The sequence below is a fragment of the Pempheris klunzingeri genome, chromosome 14 (genome assembly GCF_042242105.1).
Source record: "Pempheris klunzingeri isolate RE-2024b chromosome 14, fPemKlu1.hap1, whole genome shotgun sequence".
NCBI classification, from domain to species: Eukaryota; Metazoa; Chordata; class Actinopteri; order Acropomatiformes; family Pempheridae; genus Pempheris; species Pempheris klunzingeri.
The window spans coordinates 22,697,211-22,721,181 of record NC_092025.1 but is presented as its reverse complement, the minus strand read 5'-3'; the positions used below and the strand labels follow the sequence as shown (position 1 = coordinate 22,721,181).

General features: G+C 44.4%; 1 protein-coding gene across 1 annotated transcript; it reads right to left on the bottom strand.

Annotated features, from left to right (window-relative positions):
* On the bottom strand, positions 1–18,868 carry tecta (tectorin alpha). Its single transcript, XM_070844096.1, has 23 exons — positions 18,805–18,868; positions 18,549–18,685; positions 18,119–18,406; positions 17,344–17,481; positions 17,050–17,215; positions 16,505–16,917; positions 15,589–16,159; positions 14,880–15,490; positions 14,229–14,799; positions 12,513–13,141; positions 11,148–11,805; positions 10,214–10,413; positions 9,186–9,566; positions 6,015–6,301; positions 4,881–5,161; positions 4,110–4,220; positions 3,658–3,860; positions 2,983–3,146; positions 2,552–2,800; positions 1,398–1,560; positions 1,219–1,303; positions 918–1,037; positions 1–101 (listed from the first exon to the last, which is right to left on the bottom strand). The coding sequence occupies exons 1-23, from the start codon at positions 18,866–18,868 to the stop codon at positions 1–3; spliced, it is 6,591 nt and encodes a 2,196-aa protein (XP_070700197.1).
* Between the last annotated feature and the right edge of the window lie 5,103 nt (positions 18,869–23,971).

Sequence of the window (23,971 nt, the reverse complement as noted above, 5' to 3'; positions counted from 1 at the left end):
TTAGGAGAGGAGAGTGCGAGTGCCAGCCAGGATCATGGAGATCGCAGCGCTGATGCTCAGCAGAGAAACCACAGGCGTCAGGTTGCAGCTGGAGCTCACAGCTGGGAAGAGAAGAAACCAGTCAGATAATTACAGACGATCTTCTGTGGGACTCTTTTGTTTCTTACAGCCTGTTACGTGTGGCTGGTATTGTTTTTACTTTACTGTCAGTAAAACACATATAGATGACAATACTATTCTAGTTCTCTCAGACTTAGACAACTACTTGGTGCTGTGGCTTATGTCGTCCCATCGCAAGAAACTCTAATTCACTTTATATTTAAGTTGGTTTATGTCATATTAAGTTATTTATGTTATTACTGTCCACAGATGAATGCTTTTTGTCAAATAAGATGCAAAATACTTGTAACTATTGTTATATTGTAATTTGTGTTGAGTTGGATTTTTTCTGTTTTCTATACATTTATCCCTTTTGCTGAAATATATATATATGTATGTGTGTGTGTGTGTGTGTGTGTGTGTGTGTGTGTGTGTGTGTGTGTGTGTGGGGGGGGGGGTATATGGGCAACAATATGTAATGAAGTATTCCAGCAAATGGTAAAAATATTGCTTTCACTATCAGTTCATGAATTATGATGATGAACATCTTTATTTAAACCTCCAAGAAGTAATTTTTTCAGCCACTTGTTGCAGCAGAAACACTCTTGAGGTGTTTCTGGCCAGCTGATGATTAATAAGTCCAATATTGATTTTATGTGGCTCTTTAGATGCTAAATCCTCCACAGCGTTCACCAGCTGGTCCTTATCTTCGTCTGTTTGCTATCAGGTGCTGAGCAGGTAGTGCACACTTGGTTGGTTAGTGTGTGTGTGTGTGTGTGTGTGTGTGTGTGTGTGTGTGTGTGTGTGTGTGTGCTTACTCCGGCAGCTTTTCCCATCTCGTTGCAGCATCCCAGTGACACAGCTGCAGACTGATCCAGTCGTTTTACTGGTGCAGATCTGCTCACAGCCTCCATTGTTGTCCTCACACCAGTCTGCCTCTGAGGAGACATCACAGGTGAGTCATGGAAACTGACAGGATGGTTCCTGTTTTTCTCTGAACCACCTGTTGTTCACTTCATCTGATAAAAACTACCTGTCACATGTAATCATCTAGAGATGAAGCCTGAGAGACTTGCAGTGACTGTAGGTCAGCTCTTTGACGGTGGAGACCTTACTAACCTCTCCTTCTTATGGGTCCCACACTCAATATGTGCTCTTTGTGGTCGCTGTCCTCAGAGTACATTCTTCTCTTGTGTGGACAGTTCTAGATGCACAATACACACACGTTAGTACAGCAGATAGAGTTTAATTTAACACAACTCTAATTTTAGATTTAAGGTTTGTCTCAAGTTTCTCACCACTTTGCAGGCGTTTGTCTCCGAGTCGCACAGGGAGACGTCACAGTGGAGGTGGACCTCATCGTAATCCCCGATAAACTTGAAGACGGTGACGTGGAAGCGGCAGGTGAGCGACACGCCGTTCTCCGCCATGCCAATGGTGTTATCCTTAATGTTGGGACACCTACAGACAGAGACAGACATTAAAGGACCAGACTGTGAACTGGAGACTGGTGTTGTTGGCCAAAGGAAGGAGATTTATCAGCGGCTGTATATGAAAATGTTGTACAATTCAGCTTTACAGCTGCTAAACATTCAATTTCAAGCATTTTGGCAATGTCATTGACCTGCTATCAATTATTATTACTCATTGACTATATTGTTATCACCTAATTAGAAAAGTAAAACCTTGAACCGATGGTTGTTTTTGCTTATTTATGTTTACATGTCTTACCTGTGTAAAACACCGGGATGTATTACAAGAAATAGTAAATATCTGTACAGTATATGAGTGAATATACTTTGAGTTTCACGTTGCCTTTCCAGTGATGTTTTGGTGATGCAAACAGGAAGTGTAATGCCGTCCGAAATCACCCCCAAGTGCATAATACTTAGTGAACTTAGCGATGTCCTCATTTGTAAGATGTTTTAGACAAAAACTCTGCTGAATGAATGAATGTTAAAGTAAAGTCTTGAGCTCCATCCACTAATGAAGACAGTGAGAGGCACTCAAAAGTTCCAGAAAAAGCTTATGGGTACATCTGGAGTTAAATAGTCCAACAGTGAATGTACTTCAGTTCATTATCTGTTTCAGCTCCCAGTAATATGCAAACAATGACTACACAGTTTATCAGAACAGTGAATTAGAGACTTGGCACAGAAAGCTTTGGATTAGCATTATTATCCTCTCTATGTCTTCTATTAAACAAAAAGATTTTCAGGAGTAGTTTATATCATTGGAAGTCAAATATTTTTGGCTTTTGGATTATTTTTTGAACAAAATAAGCAATTTGAAGACGTAATTTTGGCCACTAGGAAATTTTGATACAGTTTTTATTACTATTTCCTGAAAAATCAACAGATTTAATCTCTAATAATTATAATCTGTGAGTACCATGTTTGCTGTAGACCCTACACTGTGTGCGTGGCTCCAGGACTTGAACACTGCAGCCTACCCTCTCTCTATGATGATGTAGCGCAGCCGGTCACTGCTGTAGCGCGATGGCGTGGCCCAGCACATGTTTACGATGAGGATGAGCTGGTTTTCATCCGCCCCTTCCACAAAGACGCCCACGAAGAGGATGTCTCGCGTGCTGAGCACCACCTCCCCCTCCCTGTATGGATTGCGGTACGAGGAGTTCTTGTACAGAGCCATCTTGGTGATGAAGTTTCCCTCCTGGGTTGGTAAGGTGAGGTTTATCACACTGGAGGGTGGAGGAAAAGTTAGGTTACCACTTGTCATGTCCAGCCATAGCATAAACTCACATACTTTTCCTTTAATAACATTGTCAGTGCAGGACTTTTACTTGTAGTGGAGTATTTTCAGTGTGGTATTAGTACTCCTACTGAAGTAAAACATCTGGATACTACTGTCTGACTGACTGACCTGAGCATGGGCTTCAGGACAGTCTCCAGCGAGATCTTCAGGTCCAGTTCGTAGGCACAGGAAAACTCCACGTTGATGGTCTTGTCTCTGGTGATGACATTCCCGGTGTTGTTGACGCTCTCTATCCACACAGTGTTCTTATACATGATGTGCGTGCCGTTCGACTGTCAGACAGATAAAGGGACATTTAGAACATTTACCACCAGAAAACACAAAAGCAAAGATGCTTGTTTGAGTTCATACAGACGCATGTGTTCTGTCTTAAAGGCAAACTTAAACATTTGGGGAAATATGCGTATTCACTTTCTCTCAGAGAGTGAAATGAGAAGTTCGATATGAATACCAAGTCTGGGAGCTGAGCTGGAGTCAGTGTGTTTGCCTAACTTTAACAGAGTGGCTCACAATGTAAAAGGCTGATAATCTTCTCAGCAAGTCACTCTAATTATATTAATGTCTTGAAATATATGAAAGACGGATGACGGATTATAAGACCGTACTGAAGTTAAACAAGTGAGTGAGTGAGGGTTATTAGTGTTGAAACAAGTAAAGCCACATCGGAGGTAATAAAAGGTTGGGAGAGCACGTGGGACTTGCAAAGAAGCCTAGGAAGCGAAGGTAATGAGAACAATCAATCCCAATAAACCAAGTTAAGAACAGGAATGAATGTAAACTGACCTGCACTATGGAGCCACAGTGTCCCTTTGTGTTGTTGATGCGGAAGGAGATGAAGTCCTCCCCCTCGATGCCGGCGCAGCGCTCGTCGTTGATCCTGACGTCCTCTCGCTCAAAGCCCAGCTGGAAGAGTTTACACTTTGAGATGGAAACCTCCATCTGAGCGTGCTTACAGATCACCTCCGCCTGGATAATGTCATCATCACCTGCCGAACACACACAGACACCAGTCACTGTACCTGGTGGCATCAGACCGCCATTATTATTTACTAAAGAGAAACTTTCTGCACAGAAATGTATGGTTTAGTGGGTTTCAGCCATAAAAAGTATTAACATACAGTATTTAACTACTGCGCCATAACATTTTACTGCTGAATTATTCAGTAAAGAACAATTCAAGTATTTCCAGAGCTGTTGTATGATTGATGCCACCTGACTGCCGGAGGGGCGCTCACCTCCGGTGCTGGTGGGTAACTCTGGACAGCCGCACAGATCACCTCCGTTCTCCAGCTCACAGGTGAAGTTTGTGCAGATCTCTCCTGCACAGGGGTCATAGATCCATTCTGCTAAAGACAGGTCCACACACAATGTTAGCTGTCACACACAACGTTAGCTGCATTAAGCTTGTACGTTCAGTGTGCTGACTAACTGTGGCAGATGAAAAAGTAATGGGTAGAAAGTCTGCCAGGGGCTTAATTTCCACTGGGGGCACGGAGGACATGTTCCTCCTGGAGGAGTTGATTAAAACGTTGACATGTTCATCTCAGTCACCTCCAATAAACTTCACGAGCAGCAGCGATTTGCATAAGGCTTTAGCTCCTGCTTTTGCTGAGAAAGATCCCATAAATCTGTGCAGAGCTGAGGCGAACCGCAGAGTCAGGTGATAATTCTTTGTGGGGTTTTTCATTACGAGTAACACCTTTCACATGCACACAGTCCTCGTTAATATAAAAGTATTGATGGCTGCTTTAATATCCCATTTTTCTATTTTTGCTTTATATTGGCATTTTACTCACTACCTCACTGATGGCATGATTTTAATGGAGATTTGTAATGCCACTGTAAATGAGAGATATGTAATCCTCTATTGGTCGTGATGTCTGTTTGCATTCCTTTACGGTGCACCTTGAATGAAGTATTAACATTATTATTATTAACTGTAGCTTTAGAAATGTGTGAAATGTGCCGTGTGGCTGAGAGGGGCTGGTGCCTCGCGGTGCCCTTACAGCAGTTCTCTTGGGTGATCCACTTGGTGGTGAGGCTGCCCAGGGAGCGGCAGGCCTCTGCGTAGGCAGCCAGGGAGCCACAGACCTGAGCCTTGCGGTGATTATAGCAGCCATCCAGGTAGCAGGACTGGTAGAAGGGCCGGGGATCCAGCAGGCCGTGGCACGGCTGGAAGAAGCCCTTCAGCTGGGTGAGCTTCTGACAGGCATCGTCACCTTGCAGCGCCACCACTGCTGTGTTGTCGCAGGACTGAGCCAGAGCCACGTACTGGGTTTCATCACAACTAAAGGAGGAAGGCAAGCATCCAACTGTCAAAGTTATTGTTTTATTTTATTATTAATTAGTTTCATTTGCTTGTCACTGCCCACTTTAGCAGGTGCTGAGTGATTGGTGAATTAATTAAGTGTTAGCTCCAGGGCCCCAGCAGCAGGCACCAACAGGTCAACAAACTCACTTAAAAAGATTATTGGTGATGAAGTAAATTAAGTGCATGCACAGCTGTCCACAAATCTTCCCTGTACAGGTGGGAAAACTTCACAGCGGAGTACTTTACATAGTTTGTTCACAAGGCCGATCCACAGAGGACACGAGGAGCGGCCTGGCAAAGGCAAACTACACGGCAGAGGATCTCTCAATCGACACGCTAAGCCTGGCTCGAGTGGTATCCAGAATCCCCAATGCCATTGTCCTACCCACTAAGACCAACAGCCTAGGCACAGTCCTGCTGAGTAACGCTGCCATCCTGTCAGCCAAAACCAAACATTTTTCTGTCCACTGGAAACATTCACACTCCCTTCAGTTCTGTTTTTGTCTCCACCAACTGCTGAAGGAAACATCTGTCTCTTTGGCTGCCAGATGTTACACTTTCTTCACCAGCTAGTAGCTAGTTTTTACAGGGCAGGTAGTGCATAGTGGGGCTGCCTGCTGAGTATGAGGGCTGTAAAGCCAAAACAATGATGTAAAAGAGGCTAAAAGAACCGCAGAGTTGGGTACTCTATCTCGGTTTGTCACATTTAGCCATTGTTAACATAAAATGCTGATTGGAGCTTAAGGTCACAAGAGTATTATGTGCCATTATCTTCACGTACAGGAAATGGTGCACTCTATAGTCCGCCGTGTCTGTAAGCCGCACCCACCTGTTCTGCATACCGTTGGTCTTCCAGCTCTGGGCCAGCTCCAGGGCGCTGACGGCCGGCTTGCCCCTGGAGGTGATGTAGTCGTCGCTGGGGTCTCCGTTGAAGTTCCCGCAGAGGCCGCACACCTTGTTCTGCAGCCGCTGGCCCATTGTGATGCTGAGGGTGTTAAAGTGGTTGTATCGGACCTGGATGTCCTGCGGTGTGTCGATGACGATGAAACCTTCAGATGTGGACACACGTGTCATCAGCCCAGTCAGAAACGGTACTGATACTGGTGTACCGTTGACCTGCGAAGACACAGCAGACATGTTCACACATCTGAGAGAGGACACATTACACCCACCTAAGATTCAAACACTGTGGGGTTCTGAGTCCTCTTTTGATTGCAGGTGATGACATGATGACATGAAAGTAAAATTTACTATTTAACTGTCAATATACATCCATAAAAACTACTAGTATCAAGTAAGTAACATGAAAAATAAATACTTTTGTGGAGTCTAATCCATTGTTGCATGTACTGTAGCAAAGGTAAATAAGTTTACTGTGACTTATTTTCAGATAACACATGGTCCTGGCATAACGCCCTAATTAAAGTAGTATTTAATGATCATTTTTAATAGCAGATGCTTACAGCGCAAAACACAAAGTTTGCATTTAAAAAGTAAATTGTAAAGTAAAGATCCAAAGCCAGTGACACTATTTTGACTATTGGCAAGTTGCCTTTGTTTAAGCAGGTTGATCCACTCTGAGTCATGTGATTATCAAATGATGAGACACTATATCTTATCTTTGACTTCTGCACTGTATAGTCACAGAAGTCTCAATGCATTCATCAAATATTATTACAATAAATAACATTAATATCTTACAATGAAATACAAAGCAAAACATTAATGTGACATCACATATGTATGAAAAACGATTCATTCAAAGATTATGATTCAAACTCTGGGTACGTCACAAGCAAACATGACTTAATTAGGAACTGTGTTGTTTCACACTCAAATATCTTTCTTGTTCTGTTTATTGTTGTTTTTTGATCATTTTCTTTATTATTATTTATTTCCTAATCAGTCAAGTATCAAGCGAATAAAAGTATGTATTTTCAGGTGAACAGTTACAACCATTATCTGGAGTATTCAAATGCACAAATAGGTGTTATGACATGTAGCCGTGTTTAAAATAAGCACGCTCTGGAGATGGGAGAACCATTTTAGTGACGTACTTAATTGTTAAAAGTGAGGAGGGAAGCAAAGACTAAACCCAACCATGGGTTTTTGTAATTACCAATGTGAAGGGCGGTATTTGACAATACAGAGACATACGTATAATTTAAAACAGAGAAATGCTAATTGAGCTTAAACATGTTGCTCAATCAGCTATAGATTTGGGTGTCATCTGCATAAAGTGATTCCATATTCACAAAAGATGAAAGATAACACATAACAGAAAAGAAAGGAGAAGGAAAGTCAAAGCAAAGATTGCTGTAATCTGAGATTACTCCGTGTTCGGATGAATACGACCTGAGCCACTTCAAATGCAATAACAGTAGCAGTAATAGTTCTTCAGGCAGTTCAGTTCAGTTCAGTTCAGTTCACTCAGATCAAGCAGGTTTAAGACCCATTCAGAGCCAAAGTTACAGGCAGTGAGCGAGTCTTTTTCTACCTCTGGGAGAATAATATGGCCTCAGGACTGAACTGGAGGAGCTCGACCAGGCTATTAGTGGTTCTTGGTAAATTAGACTGCAAAAACTCTTTCAAGTACTCTGGCAAGAGAGGGGAGATTTAAATTGGATCTGTTTGTTTAGTTTCTTGAGGAGAGGTTTGATAAAGGCATCTTTATCACACAGCCAGAAGAAAGTAAGTTGATAATATAAATAAAAAAAAATCTCCTAATACAGATAACAGGTCTACTGAAGCGAGGCTGTTATGGCCGCTGCCAACCCCCCCGCCCTGTGTGCATAACCCTTGTTAGAGCTCCCTCTGTGCCTGCCAAGTGGTCTGTATGGTCCCATGGTTCGGATGCTCCTCCCACTTCCTGGTTGGCGTTCTCGGTGATCCTGATCCAACAGCAAATGCTTGTTGGCTGGCCTGTCAGTCGGGGCGGCTGGGATTCTCTGAACAGCTCGCCATCGTGCCCCTCGTTGTTGTTATTTAAGATTATTACATTATTCTGCTGTTTGTGACACTAGTAAAGGCTACTCGTTAACCACCTGGGGGCTGGGAGGTGTATAGTTGTTTTGGTGATTGTGTTGTTCTCTTTAGGTGAAGTAAGAATTAGTACATAGTTAAATTTTATTTTTGTTTTGATAAAGTTAGTTGCAACTCGTATTTTAAGAGTCCTGTTTTGGTTCTATTTGTTCATTTGATTTGAACAGCACCAACCATTTGTAGTTTGCCTCTTGTGATTTTTGGATTGAATAATGAAGTTACTTGTAAAGGCTGTGTAGCAGTTGGTTTTGTACTTACAGCCTTTCTTGGTTTGGTGTGACCGGTGACTTGCAGTGCCTAATGTCATCTGACACTTTTAGAATAATATGGCTTTACAACATTGATATGCTATGATATGAGTCTTTTTTTCCGGCTATCTGATGAATGTAAGCACAATGTTCACTCTCACGGCTCTGGTCTCCAAAACATCTGGCTCTGTACCTGCTAAGGGCTCCACTATGTTCAGTAGCTTGCTGCTACCTTTATCTGCCTGCTGTTTGGTGCTGGGCAGGTAGCGTGAAGTGGATTTTACGGTGAGACTGACGCAAACAGTAAAGTTATGGGCCATAAAACCAACTGAATGGGCTAAAAGAGAGCCGAGAAGAGTTGCTGAGTCAGGTGATTATTCTATGTGAATGTGTCACTATTAGCAACACCTTTTATATCACATATAATTATTTGATCTATGGTTGATAAAAACACTGACTAATTAGTTATGTGGGATTAGTTTTGGAGGAAGAAACTAAATCAGTCAAGAATTTAAATGAGACTGAGGGAATCTGTATTAGGTTTGATAAACCACTCCCAGGTGATAGACAGGTGTTCTCTAGGTGGGGCAAGGCTCCTTGTTTATAGGTTATTACAGGTTATTATATTACCTGTTTTATCATATTAATAATATAATATTACCATATTATATTTGGCTGATATACTGAGAGCGGTCCAGCGTTTCTCTCACCTTGACTGTGTTGCCAGAGATGAGTATATTCTCCTCATTGATGTAAAGGTAGATGTGAGAGATGGTGGTGAGGTTTGGTGTGCTCCATTTATCAAAGTTGGCGATAAGCTGGAAGGAGAGGTCAGGCAGCTTGTGACAGTTTGTGGACAAGACGAAGGAGCAGGAGGCCGGGAGCCGCAGCGACGCCCCGTCGAAGGTCTTGAAGACCCCTCCGCCGGATGCCACGCAGTGCTGGGAACGCCGCGTGAAGCAGCCCCGCACCCCGTACCGCAGGACGCACTCCTCCTCGGCCTTGCAGCGCCTCGGGTCGCACTGGATCAGGTTTCGTCCGATGCACTGGCAGCGTTTGGTGCAGTCGCTGTTCCAAAACAGCTGTTTGGGCTGAAAGGAAGAGAGACTCCTGTTAAAACCAGAGCTGAAGCAATTAGTGGACTAATTGATGGATAAAAATGCATTTTAAATATTTATTGTCAGTGATTTTTTAAAGCAAAAACACTATCAGACAAGTTCCAGATTTCTAGTTTTTCACTTTTCTCACTGCTTCTCTTTGTCTTAATATGAAATATACATTTTTAGATTTTGGAGCGTTGGGCTGGAAAATCACACAATTAAACGACATCATCTTGAGCTTTAAGGCATCTTTATGCATTATTTTCTATAACCTAAATAATGAATCTATTAATTGAAGAAATAAGCAACAGACTGATCTATAACTAAAACAATTTTCAGTTGCAGAATTGTTCAAACAATTCTGTGACTTTGGTGTGAAGGTTTATCTTTATAGTCTGAATGTTTCTTCTCCCATAGCGCTTCTACACTGAACTAGTTTTAAATGGCTGCAAGATTTAAAAATGTTCCCAGTCGTGTCAGTTTCACACAAAATTCATTCCTAAAACTGGGGGAAAAAAATATGGTTTCACAAGAAAGTTTGATTACAGATTTGTCACACCAGCCTGATTTATTGTTCAAACAACATTAGAATCACTGTCAGTGAGTTTATTCCATGTGGTGTTGGATGTGAGACTGACCTCATAGTACTTGCCATCAGTGTAGCAGCCACAGTTCTGCGGCAGGATGCAGTTCTTGCCGTTGAGCACGTAGCCCTGGTCGCACTGGCAGCCCTCCACACAGTCCTGGCTGCAGTCCCTCTGTCCGCGGGCTGGGGCGCACTGGGGCGGGCAAACCGACACGCAGCTGGAGTAATGGCTGTTAGGTGGACAGCTCTGGACTGGGAGCAGCAGCAAAGATACCGAGGCTAATCATGACTGTACACACATGACGTTTACCAGTGTAGATAGGAACTGTAAATATTTGTGGACATGTTAGAGTTCATGTAAAGGATCACTTCAACATTTTGGGAAACAGAGACTGACACGAGAGGATCAGCATCAATCCAATACCTGCCTGATAAGGACGAGCTGGAGTCAGGGTGTAATGCTGGACACAAGAGGAGCAGCCAGGCTTCGTCCCAGGTTCAACAATAACTCTACCAGCACCTCTGAGGCTCACTAATTAAGACGTATTTGCTTTGTTTCAACTCATTCATACACAAACAGAAGCACAAAGCAGCCAGGTGCAGTGACTGTGCAAATATGATGCCAACACTGCATTGACATCATATTTGCTTACCTAGAACTGTTTCACCCAATTCATACAAATTAAAAAATCACCTGCCCTCTCACTTACTTCTCCTGGTGTAGTGCTGATTGGTTTTACATGCCCAGGTATCAGATACACACCTTTCTAGCTGTAACACAGTACAACCCATTATATCCTCTACTGTACTGGTGGAGGCAAAAATCTCAGAGGTCGATATCACAAAATTTGGGCAAATGAATCTAAAACTATCAGCAGGAGTGGATAGTGTTTACTATGTTTCTAATACAAGGAGAGACCTTTGCATTAGTGCACACACTGTGGAAGGACATGGTGAAATTAAGGTGAGCCCAGACTTGCACTCACCACACGGCGTGTCGCTCCTCCAGCCGGTAACAGGCACCCCTTGGGTCTGACAGGTGCTAGCATATATCTGCAGCCAGTTACAGATTGTATCCTGAGCTCCCTGGTCCAAACAGGTGTCCTGCAGGCAGCTTTGATAGAAGAACGCTGGTGCCACCTTGCTGTGGCAGCGTGCAAACACACCTCCTCTGTCCACAATCAGCCCACACAGCCGCACGGCCTCAGGCTCCACAAACACATACAGTCCATCTCCAATGTGGAAACGTATGCCTGTGTTGACTTCGTTTGCCCCATCGTTGGTGCCGATGTTCATGTTGGCGTCGGCCACCATGAGGGGGGCGTCGTTCAGCACGCTTTTCTCTCCCAGGCCGCAGCGCGGGCACGAGTCTCCGCAGCCCACCTGGCAGAAGATGTCCCTCTCTGCCCAGGTCATGCCCCAGTCAGTTGTGGTAAGGGTGGGTGGGGTTAAGGGCATGCCCTGGCAGAGGCCGCAGGAGGTGTTGAAGAGGTCACGGGGCAAAGTCAACAGGAGGAGAGTGTTCCAGTCAAAGGCCACCTTCAGGCCAAAATCTGTCTCCAGAATGAGTTGCATGCCCAAGGTGAAGATGTTGACCTTCCCTGGACCCAGCTTCAGAGGAAGGTACAAACGCTCCTTATTCACCTGAGTGAAGAGAGATTCAATTAACTAGTTGAACTCTTACTCCAGGATCCTCATCAGCTGACATACACACATTCCTGCTGGAGCATTTTTAGCACCAAGTCATAGTTTCTAATCCAAGTGACCTGCAGTATGTGGGGAAACCCAGGTGATGAATGGATAACATTAAGACTCAGTGAAAGGGCTTCTCTTCGTTTCTCATATGGTCTAATTGTATAAGAGAGAAAGAGACAGAAACAGAAAGAAGAAAGTGTCTGTGTGTGTGTGGTGTGTGTGTGTGTGTGTGTGTGTGTGTGGTGTGTGGTGTGTGTGTGTGTGTGTGTGTGTGTGTGTGTGTGTTGGGTTATGTGTGTCATTTCTATTCCTCCTCAGATCTTTTAGTCGGTTTGTGAACCCGGTCCAAATGTCGCTCAGGGTCGGGGTTTTGTCTGAGCCAAATCCAGCCTGATAAAAGATGCCCATTGAAATTAGATCCACCTTAAGCCAATCAAAGAGGAATTCACCCTCTGCCTGGTTATTCTATCGGCTTGATTAGAAATAACACGTCCTCGCAAATACAACAACTATGACCTTCAAGGGTCATGCATAAAAGTCGTGTTAAGATATGAATATTCATATTATAAGCCAAGTCGCAGCTTATTCACTTATATGAACACAATATATAATCATGGCTCTTGATTCATTTACAGTTGCTCTGTTCGTGCACTCACCGTAACAGTGTTTTTGTAGCTTCGAGACACTTCAATCTCATACTCGTAGACCTCCAGTACAAAGCCCCTCACCCAAATTGCCTGGCCCGTGTCCCTTTCCTCATTACGAGCTGCCAATTTAAATTCAGGAAAACCTCCATTGCTGGCTGCGTGGTCCCTGTTGTCTCTCCCGCAGATAGTGGTGGCCATCCTAAGAGTACAAGAGCTCTGCAGCTCAAACGGTATGCCACCAAATGGCAGAAAATGTCCATAACCAGCAGCCACACACAGGGCCTCAGTGCGCGGCTGGCAGAAATATAGGCCATCATTCTCCTGGCAGTACTCCTCAGGGTGACAGGGTGTGAGCTGACAGTATACGCTGTTGTCAGAGCCATTGCAGTAGCAGCGCTCCTGGCACTCCCAGTCTGTCCAGAAAGTCAGATTAGTGGCCAACTGGCGGCCGTGGCTGATGCAGCCACAATCACTGCGTGCCACACACAGGCCATCGCGTAGCGCAAAGCCTTCCTCACACTGACACCCCTCCTGGCACGGCAGGGGGCATGGCTCTTCAGGTTCATCCAAATTGGAGCAGGTCAGAGGGCAGGCGTTGGTGCACTCGTCAAAATGACTGTTGGCTGGACAGGGAAGAGCTAAGTGGGGAGGAGGAGGAGGAGGTAAGAGACAGCAGGAGAGAAGCAAAGACAATAACAAAACCCATGTTAAAAGTGTGCTTCACCAAAAACCTTTGCTTTGAGCATAAAAGTATCAGCTGCTGTATGATTGAATGCTGGTTTGAAGAGTTTACGTCTTAGCAGCAGCTGCTGAGAGCTTGAACTCACCACAGTGATGACGGATTTTAAAAGTGTCTGTTCTCAAACCACTGCAGCATAACGCACCACACGTGTCCGTATCCATATCTTGATATCGGTTAATATGAAACCTTTCCTTTTTGCCAGCTGTGTACCCGTTGTCAGAAGACGATACATTTTCAAGTGTTGGTCGTTAAGGACAAATATAAGAAGCTACCTGATTTCTAGTGCAGGGTTTTGGTGGATTATACCTTTAAAAAGAGGTAAATATCAGTGGAGCACCATAGAGCTTTGGTGGAACTAAAGATGGGTTTTGCACAGCAGACATTTTGACTTGTCAAACACAGGTGTGACTAATAACTTCAACTGTTACGCTACATTTCAACAATTGCTGGAACAGAAGCCATCACCACAGTTATTAGTCCCGCCTGGGATTTTCCTGCTTTGTAAAGTCATAATGACTGCTGTGAAAAAGGTCTGTGAACCTGATGTATCTGGGAACAATAAAGAAAAAAACAGTGATGTGATGCTAACGAGGCTTGTGGGATTCAGTTTAAGAGGTATTCAGAAAGTAAATTTGGTGTTTTTACAGAGGAAAAATCGACATTTATTGGCATCTAAAGAGGGGAAAACATGAAAAGTTTGGGAACAACTGCAATAGAGGAAATTAAATATGGAAATAGTGGTTTGTTAGTGAACCTACCACTGTGACAGGATGTAGGGGGAAATGTTTTAACTACATTTTGCTTATAAACCTTCTCACTTGCTCCCTTGTGAACATGCAAGATAGGTTTGGAGTCGTTTGAAGTTTTTTTTTGCAGGACTAGTCCAGCTGGTTATGTTTCAGGACACAAAGAAGATGATATTTTTTCACCTCAACAACCCAATTATCAGCCAGTTCCTTTAGAGTAAAGATATATCTACTTACGGCAGTTGGTGGCGCTCCTCCAGGAAGCGAGGCCTACATGGGCGTCCTGACAGGCGGTGGCATAAGCCTGCAGTGAAGAGCACAGGGCTGAACGGTTCCCTTCCTTCACACACATGTTATACAGGCAGTTCCTGAAGAACGGCGAGGGGTTGACTACTGTATGACATGCGAGAAACGAACTATTCCCCGGGTCGTTGATGTTCCCACACATCCAAGGACTCTGGTAGAGGCGCAGGTCTGTGCACATTCGGTACAGGTCATCGCAGTCACCGTTACAGGTGAGGTCATCAGCTATGGACCGCCAGCCCTCTGTGAACTGTTCAGTAGACTCAGCCAGGCGTCCATTTGGAAGACGAAGGTCGTCAGTGGAATTGCTATTGAAGACACCACACAGGCCACAGGTAACATTGTAGAAGAGGGTGGAGAGGGAGATGTTGAGGAATCCCTGGCGTGTGTAGTGAACACGAAGCAGACCACGGGACTCCACCACCGTAGCGTTGCCTGGCGCTTTGTAGATCATCATCGTCTCCGTCGAATGGACATACGGGAGCGCCACTGGTTCACCATTCACCTGGACCACAAAACAGTGTGATAGCCATAGGTGTTCAAAAGCTGGAGATAGATAGTGGAGACAATAGAGGAAATACTAACCTTTACTGTATCAAAATCTGTCCCTCCCATCTGAGCCTCCAGGTTAGCCACTGTAACTACCACAGGTCTTTTCCAAGTGGGGCCTTTGTTCACCAGCCGCCTGCCCATCTTCACCTCCACCACTGAGCCATTAGCTGGCACCGGACCGCACAGCTTCAAAAGGTAGTAGGAGCTGTCATCTGGGAACAGCAGGAAGGTGCCATCAAAGGAGGATGTCACTGAGTTCTGGGTGATTGAGCACACTCCCTCCCTCCGAGGGTAGCAACCCAGCAAACCCACCTCCGCCACACACACCTCACCCTCCTTACAGGACTCGTTGAAGCAGGAGACTTCTCCAGCGGGCCCGCAGGTGCAGCGGAGGGTACATTCACCTTCTTCGCCGCTGGGGCCAGCCCAGAAAGTGACATTACGGGGGTAATAGAGGCTGTTATGCTCACAGCCACAGTCCTCACGCTGTACGCAGCGGCTGCCGCTGAGGACGTAGCCTTGGTGGCACTGACAGCCCTCAGTGCAAGGGTGAGCACAATACAGGGGAGCGGTGAGGTCTGAGCAGGAGGCTGGGCAGGCACTTGTGCACACTTGGTATTGGCTGAACTCCGGACATGTCAAAGCTGTGAGCCGGTCAGAGAGAGGAAATTATGTCAGATGAGAAAGGTAAATGAATGCAAGGTGAAGAATCTGTGTAAATGTGAATCAAACTGAATCTCACCGCAGAAGGTGCGAGATCTCCAGGGTCGTATCGTGACACCAAGGGCCTGACAGGCCAGAGCATAGGCCTGGATGGCCTGGCAGAGTGTGGTGATATTATCCCTGTTGCTGCACATGTCATACACACAGCTATACACAAAGGCCGTAGGGTCCACTACAGCTCTGCAGTCCCTAAAAGGTCCATCTGTTTTGTTGATGAGCCCACAGTAGTCTGAGCGAAAGTAGAAGGCTTCTGTCAGGGGGTCGCACACGCTGCAGTTGTGGGCGCAGCCATCTGTACACCTCCAGTCTGTGTCCTCCGCTCGCCAGCTGCCCCCCAACTCCACAACGCTCTCAGCTAGAGAGCCATCAGGAAGCACAGGATCATCTGCAGGGTCGTCGTTATAGTTACCACAAAGGCCGCAAGTGTTGTTGAAGTAGGAGCTGGGTAAGGAGATGGATGCATAGTGTTGACCATCATAGGTTACTAACAGTCCAAAGTCTGTTTCTAAAGCAACAGCAACCCCAGACTGGTATACTTTAACAGCACCAAGCTGGAGCTGGACAGGTAAAGTCTTCATCAAGCCGTCCACCTAGAGAGAGGACAGAGGAAACATCAGAAAGGAACAACAGACGATGGTAGAAAAGTTAGAAAAGCCAATTTAGAATACTGTCACTTTCTTCCTTTCCCCATAATCCTGACAAAACTCTCAGAATATATATCTTGGATAATCAGCTTGCTTGTTGTTATGCATCCAAGAGGTAATTAACAATCTGGTTGCTGCCCAAACCACTCTTCCAAGGTTTTCAAAGAAGGACTGCTAAAGCAAGTGTAAATGCAACCGCGTAACCCGAATCAACACTTCTGCATCAGCCCAAGAACACACAAGGCAAATATTGTGGGAATTCTCGATATAAAGGAGGCCACAGCTTCTCACCTGGACTGTTCCTAAAGTGCCTTTGGGTAACATGACTCGGTGACCGTACACCTCCACTGTAACATCTCTAAGCCAAGAAACTGAGGCGACTCCACGGTTCTCATTTTTGGCTTCCACGCTGAAGAAAGGCAACCCCGTCACCTCCCAGCAGGGCCGAGCCAGCAGGTAGGAGCAGGTCCCCTGGAAGTGATAGAGGAAGCCATCGAAGGTGTGGTAGTGAGGGTCGCCAAACACCACACAAGTGCTGGTGCGGGTTGGCTGGCAGTAAAAGGCCCCTTCCTGCTGCTCGCACGTCTCCAGCTGCCCGCACGGAGCCTCTTGACAGTGCACCTCGTTGTCAATGTCAAGGCAGCGGCATCGCTGTGAACACTGGTCAGACAGCCAGAAGATTTCCCCTCGTCTATAATAACGGCCTGGAGAGGACGTAGGGAAGACAGAGGAGGTATTTGCAAGCACGTATCTGTCAGCAAGTGAAGCATTTCATTCCAAAACTGAATTATATTTACTGAGATGAATAATCATCAGTGTTTGACGTTTGGACTTGCCATTGTAGCTGCAGCCATTGGCAGGATCAATCAGTTCAGTGTCTATGCGGAAAAACCAGCGCCCAGGGGTATTTACATTGGTTGTCTCTTCAGTGTTCACAACTTCATTTGACCGTGATCCTGGCAGGTTGAAGAAGTGACCAATGTCTCCACCATTAAAACCTGACTGAAAAGGTGAAGGGTGTGAGGGATGTGAGGTGAAATGTTACCGTTTCTATTCCATAACCTTATCATTTCTCTCCAGTAAAGGATTATAATAGGCATGAGATGATCTTGGGGACATGATGAGAATACCTGAGCTGTAGTCCCACCCAGTCCTGTTAAAGGATCTCCACCGCTGGCTGTTCCCGTGCTCCAAGTGATTTCTCCATAGTTGAACATACTGAAGGATGCTGCACCATCTGAGATCAGCACAGTTTGGAACGTGTTCACCTGTCGGTCAAAAAAGACAATTAAAATAGTTTTACAAAGAGGAAAACAGAGATATACAGAACAGAACAAAAAAGATTACCATACAGTTACTCAGAATTAATCCTATGTAACTTAGATATCTAAAAACATTCACAAATGTGTCCCAGTTTCAACGTAATATTTGAGACAAGCAACTTTGGACAAGCAAATCACCAAATAAATGGTAAAACAAAAGTAAAAGTGAAACAAATACAGCTTCTAAGAACTTGTGTGCCTCAAATGGGAGTGGGTACATGGCCAGGTATGTTTACTGAGCACAGGGGAAGAGCATTAGCATCTTAGCATGTCATCTCTGAGACTGACGAACTTCAAATCCTACAGAGCAAATATCAGATAACAACTGTCCCCATCAGCTAAACATAGTGTATAATGTCATGTTTCATAGGTTTCCATCTGGAAAAGGCAGAAATAACACAACCTTGGACATGTTGGAAGGCATTTTTAATTAAATTTAACTAAACGTGTTGGAACTATATGGACGCACAGAGATCAAACTGGAATCAACCTTCTTTTCTGACACTGGGTAAGACAGTAAATAGATGTTAAACTGTTCCTTCAAGAGCAAAGAGTGTTACTTCAACAACGTTTTAGACTTTACCGGGGTGGTCTGGCTTCCTCCATAGAAGGTGACTTGGTGCCACGTTGCTATAAAGGCCCAGGAGGCTGTGAAGGTGGGCATGTTTTTGAAGTACTTCCTGACATCTTGTGTTGCCCTCTCCAGTATCTCCGGCTCTGTGGACTCTCGGTAGTAAACATCTCCGCGGATACCGTTGTGCACATCGGCCCAAAGTGGCGCAATGAACGATCTGCTGTCACTCAGGGGAAACGCCTCTGGTGTGAACTGGCTAACCTGCACGTTGAAGGAGATCACACCGTTGTTGTTGACCTGTGAACAGAACAGACAGGGTCACATTTCAGCCTCATAAACTCTCATATATACTTTATACATTGCAATGAATTATTTCAGATTGATTGGTTGCAGCTTTCTGTGCAATAACATGAGTTTGAGAGTCCTTATTGAGGCTTACATAGATGGAACGGTAAGGGACATTGAAGAAAATGAAGGGAATGAGCAAAATAATTTCAGGAGAACTCCCATCATCCATCTTGGGGGTCTCTAGATCCCTATGGCCCGGTCCATAAGGATACATAATCTCCTGAGTAGCTAGAAGGAGAATAATGCATAAGAAGCTCGTTAAATTGACTTTTCTTATCGGTTAAAGATGAAGACTTGATGTGGAGGATGACCTTAACATGCTCCATCAATAGTTATGTGTCTCATACCTCCCATCTGTAGAGCGATGCTGAAGAGGTGGAGCAGAATGACTGGACAGCCTGACCTGACCATTCTAAAAAAAAAAAACAACAGAGAAAGAGATGAGAGATCAGAGCAGCAGTGTGATTAATTTGCTTACTACGTTACCACTTCTTTACAAGTTGCGCAACCCAGTCTGAGCAACTGCCACATTATCTGTCTTGTATTTTCCTTAAAGCCGACGGAAACGCAGGCAGACATGAGTCATAGGACAACTTCTCATAAACGAGGCTGTTAGATAAAAGTAGAGAGGAGGGAGAACCATCAAACCAACGTCACGTTACTTCTTTAAGATCAGGCTCCCAGGTCTCCCCTGAGGAGCCCTGAAAAGGCCCCATTATGCATGCAAGAACAATGTGTCAGGATCACATTTGCTTTACGGTCCCATGTGAGCCGGCAACAGTGAACTACGGGCCCCTCTGTACCTGGGTTCCCTGCAGCTGACCAAACTGGCCCGCTGTGCTCCAGCGTCTCTGTGTCTGTAGCCGCGAGGCTGCTTAGGACCTCATTACCACTTCTGTTTGGGAGCTATCCATGCCTTGTTGGCTAAATGGAGAGGAGCGTAAACACTGGGGCACTAATGGCTTTAAGTGAGTAGGTTTGAATTGCCAAGGTCCATGCAGTGGCCCTTTGGGGCTGTTCAGTGCCTGGCTTGGCACGGTTCCCATTGGCAAAGTAGAATGTACAGCCAAGTTGGCAGATTTTACAATCACTATATAGCATTTAAGCTTAATTGTTCAATGAAACTTCCCAAAGTTTTGCTAGTACATTCAGTGAATTTCAACATTAATGGACCAAAATGCATCACTGCCAACTTTACCCACAAGTTAAGATGGTTTCTCTAGACCTTGTGAGACTTATTATTTTGGTCATAATTTGAACCACCACAACCGCCACCAAACATTTGACCCACGATCATGGACATGATCTACACCCACAACTGTTAGAACTTTGGTGCTGCTACAACTTTAGATTTGTCACCGGATTTATTTGGCGATTTTAAGGTGAGAATTTAACTGTTAAAGACCAATTTATCAAAATACTACGCCGAGCTGTTCTGCTAGCTGTCCGGCCATTCAGCGTCATCTTAGCAAGCCGGTTGGTAATTTGCTGTTGGAACTGAGGTCTTTGTAGTGTTTCAAGCACAAGATATCATTGTTTTTGGAAGATAAAGTTTCAGGGTCAAAATCTAATTTGTTGCTGGTCAAACTGGTTTCACTGAAGGTACAGTTCATGTTTTTATTGGCACTTTACGTTGTTCAATAGCGGCGTCTCTGTGTGGTGTTTGCTTCTCATATGTACATATAATCCCACGCTTCAGTTTTATGATGAATAATGATTCATATAATTTAGATAAAATGAATAGAAGCATTTTAGTGCATGATGTATTTTTTGTCCATACACTTTACAGTGAGGATAAGAGGTGCTGTCTGTTGACTTCAAATTACAGTGAGTGCCAGTGAAAGCTCAGAAAAAGCCAATCAGTGAACCTTTGAGTTGAGATCATATGTAGTTATGTTGAAGCATAATCACCAACACCTGGCTGAGCTCTTGATGTCTGGACCAGTCATCTTAGGTTTAAATACTGACCCATGAAATTCAGGAACCCTTTTCTCGAGCGGAGACAATAACCACTGATGTGTAACTGTTGATACATGAGGTATGTGAGGTCAACTGGATACTCATCTCAGATCTCTCTAATGTGTGAAAATCTATTCATCGTGATGGTAAATCGTCTTCAGGTGTGCCAAGGTTAGTGAGCGCTGCTGAGAGAGCTCTGCTCTAATGTCATCGGCCTCTCATCAAACATTGTCAACAGAAAGATTACAACAATTGCTCTTTTGACTCTTCATCTGATCTGACTGGCGTTAACTCAGGGCCTTTTAGCAGGGCGATTAAGATAAGGCCCCTAGGACTTAAAAGATGAACAACTGTACAACTTACTGTATCAAGTGAGCTTCATCATGCTTTGTAAAAAGTTAATTCACTCACACATTTGGTGAATTTACTTTCTCAGACCAATATTCAGTTGTGAATTCAACACAACTCATACATTTCGCTGTTAATAGCTGTAATCACAATGTTAAAAAAATTATACATCTAAATGGTCTATTTTATTGTCTTAATAACATTAACATTAAAGTTATTCCACCAACATTAGTGGAAATGGTAAGAGTGGAAATAATTCTGCAGGGTCACAAGATAATTAAAGGGGAAAGAAACAAACTATAGTTATTTTTTGTCACAAAGTTATGCATAACTTTCCTTTTTTTTTGTTGATCTCTGACCGTCTTCACCTCTGCTGGTTCATTAAATTGACATAATGTGAGAAGGAACATTCATTATTTGGTCGAGCAGCTCAGAGCTCATATCCACACTTCTCAGAAACAGACTTTTTCCATAAAATGAGACATGGAAGGATTTGGAACACCTGTAATAGATATCAACAATTGTATTGGACCATAAGATAATACTGACATCAGCAACAGGAGCAACAGAAAGACTGTTGAGGATGATTTGGAAACTGGTCATTAATGACACCAACTATCTAACATATGGCTCAGGTCATAAATAAAGTGCTGATGAAATGGAGTAGAGGAGGAAATGATGCACTCACCTGCCTTCAGAAGATGGACATCTAGCACCTCAGTAGTCTAACCTGGCAACCTCCACACAGCAGCGTCCCATCCAGCAGAGGACCATCCACAGAGTGGTGGGGGTGGTGGTGGAGGGAGCGAAACGAGGCAGCGGAGATGACAGCAGCTGAAGTGATGAAAAGAGAAGAGGGTATGCAGAGGAGTTGGATGTCCAGGTGGAAAAGCACCTCTCGTCCAATTCCAGCTCCACGGGATTACCAGCAGAAGCGACAACAATCCAAAGGGCTTTGTGTTGGTGCGTTTAAATGGTGAACGGTCCTCAGAGGAGAAACGTGGAGATTGAAAAGCACCTGCTGAAGCCGAGGAAGGAGCTTTGCCTAAAGAAGCAGGTGCAAACTTTACCTGGGATAGTATTCAACTTAATCTGAGATCAGCGTTTGGGGAAGGGGGTAGGTGGGGAGGAGAGGGAAGTTGAGGGGAGGGACAGCATAGGAATCTGAGGAAGAGAGGGAGTGGAAACAGGGCAATATGTAAGAAGGGGAGAGGGGAGGTCAGAGATCTGGAAATGATGGAGAGAAGTGGAAAAAGAGAATCACTGATTCCAGACGCGTTTTAAATGCAGCAGAAAAGGAATGTTTTGTACAAAGAGAGGCTCTCATGCAGGATGAGCGTCAAGCTGTCTGGGCAGGAAGTGCCAAATGATGATAAAAAATGTAAAAAATGAGGAAACACTGCGGCCTTTATCTCTTTGCAACAATGATGTTTCAATACCAAGCTCTTATTGATGCATCACTCAGCATCTGAAGTGGCGTTTTGAAATATTTGGTGATAATTTCTATGAAAATGGACAGTTCATTTTTTTTTCTCCCCTACTGAATTACTTGAGAAGACCTTGGCAGGTGTAAAATAAGGTTGACTTGAGACTCTGTGCTTTTGGATTAGGCCTCAATTGCGGTAAAGAATTTGCCAGGGTTCACTCAGTGCAGTTTAAGCTCAGGGCACCTGAGCACACAAACTCACCAAAGTAGTACAGTCCCACTCTGGGGCATTTATGGACAAAAACCAGAAACACACACACAGTCTGAAGCCTTGCTTTTCAAGCTCCGTGGTAGGTAGAGTTACAGAATTAACATGAGTCACTTTGGATACTCTGTGTACCCCCTTTTTTAATTAGGAACAGCCTCATTTACAAGGTTATACAAGACACTTCATTTCCATAGATGTTGGAGAGATAGCGAGGGGAAATCTCAGGTGGATCCACACTGATAGAGTCTGGGAAGGAGAGGGCAGTCAGTTGGGTCTTTGTTGCTGGAGGACAGTGGAAGTAACTGGAGAGGCAGGGAGCAAGATGTGTGAAAGGCTCCAGGACTGAGGGCAGGCCCCGGGCTCCCATTAAGCAGCTCCGAGGCTCTCTGCGGAGGCTTCCTTTATACCTCCCACGTCTTGTTGTGTAAATGGACACATACTCTTAACCAACCTGTGAAAGAGAGCGTCGCACAAAGAGAGACAAAAAAATCAACAGTTACAGGTGACCTACTGGGCCGGGGGAGCTTCGTTTTGGGAAATGTCGAGGATGGAGAAGTGGGAAAGCCGGAGATGGGCTGATACACCTCATTTCTCGCACTAGCACTCTTGCTTTCCCATTCACGGACACTCAAAACAATTCATTAGGAGCAGAAAACATGAGCTCAAATGATAATTCTCCTGTTGCTCTTCCTGTACTTCAACTTAAAGCTGCACTAAACAATATGTTTAGGTTAACAATGCATCAAAAGATTATTTGGGGTAGCTTGTAGTGACAAAGACACACAATCGTCAACAGTCTGTGCAGTTTAACAGAGTGTTTCACTGTTTTCTTATGGCTGTAAACTTCTGTCTCACTGCTCTCATCAGCATCTGCTACCTGCACCAAATAACAGAAAGTTAGCAGCTAGCTGGTGAACAAAGTTTGACCGCCAGATATTACCCCTTGGGAGTTGGTGGAGACTTAAACGGAGCTAAAAGGAGTTTATTTTTATCAAAGATATTCAAAACCCAGTCAGAATTATGTAGGATGGGAGTGTGGCATAGTCAGTATGAACATACTTCCTGGTAATGTTTAATCTAAATCTCAGTATTCAAATAAAGTGCTGATTGTCGAACAGGGTTTGGAATCCCATTTTTGTTTTTGGTTCCCATTTTATGCAACAGTCCAAACTTGTCTGTCAAGCTCTCTTATGAGAAGCGACTGTCCAAAAACACGCACTACCTTCCCCGTTGGTACAATTCATTGGGTCAAGACTACCAATACATGCAGAAGATAGAGGGTAAACCTGTGACAGCAGATGTTTCACCACACCTTTGTGTGTGTGTGTGGCCATTCTGAACAGGTGTGAACACCTTTGCCTTTGGATGTTTTGGTTATACCGCTCTTGAAGCCTGAATCATTCACTTACATCCATCCTTTCTCTAATACATCTGAACTGTGAAAGCTCCGTTATTTCAGAGTTGTCTGGTATTGAACTGTTGGACGGGATGATGCGAAGTTCAACATCAAGAA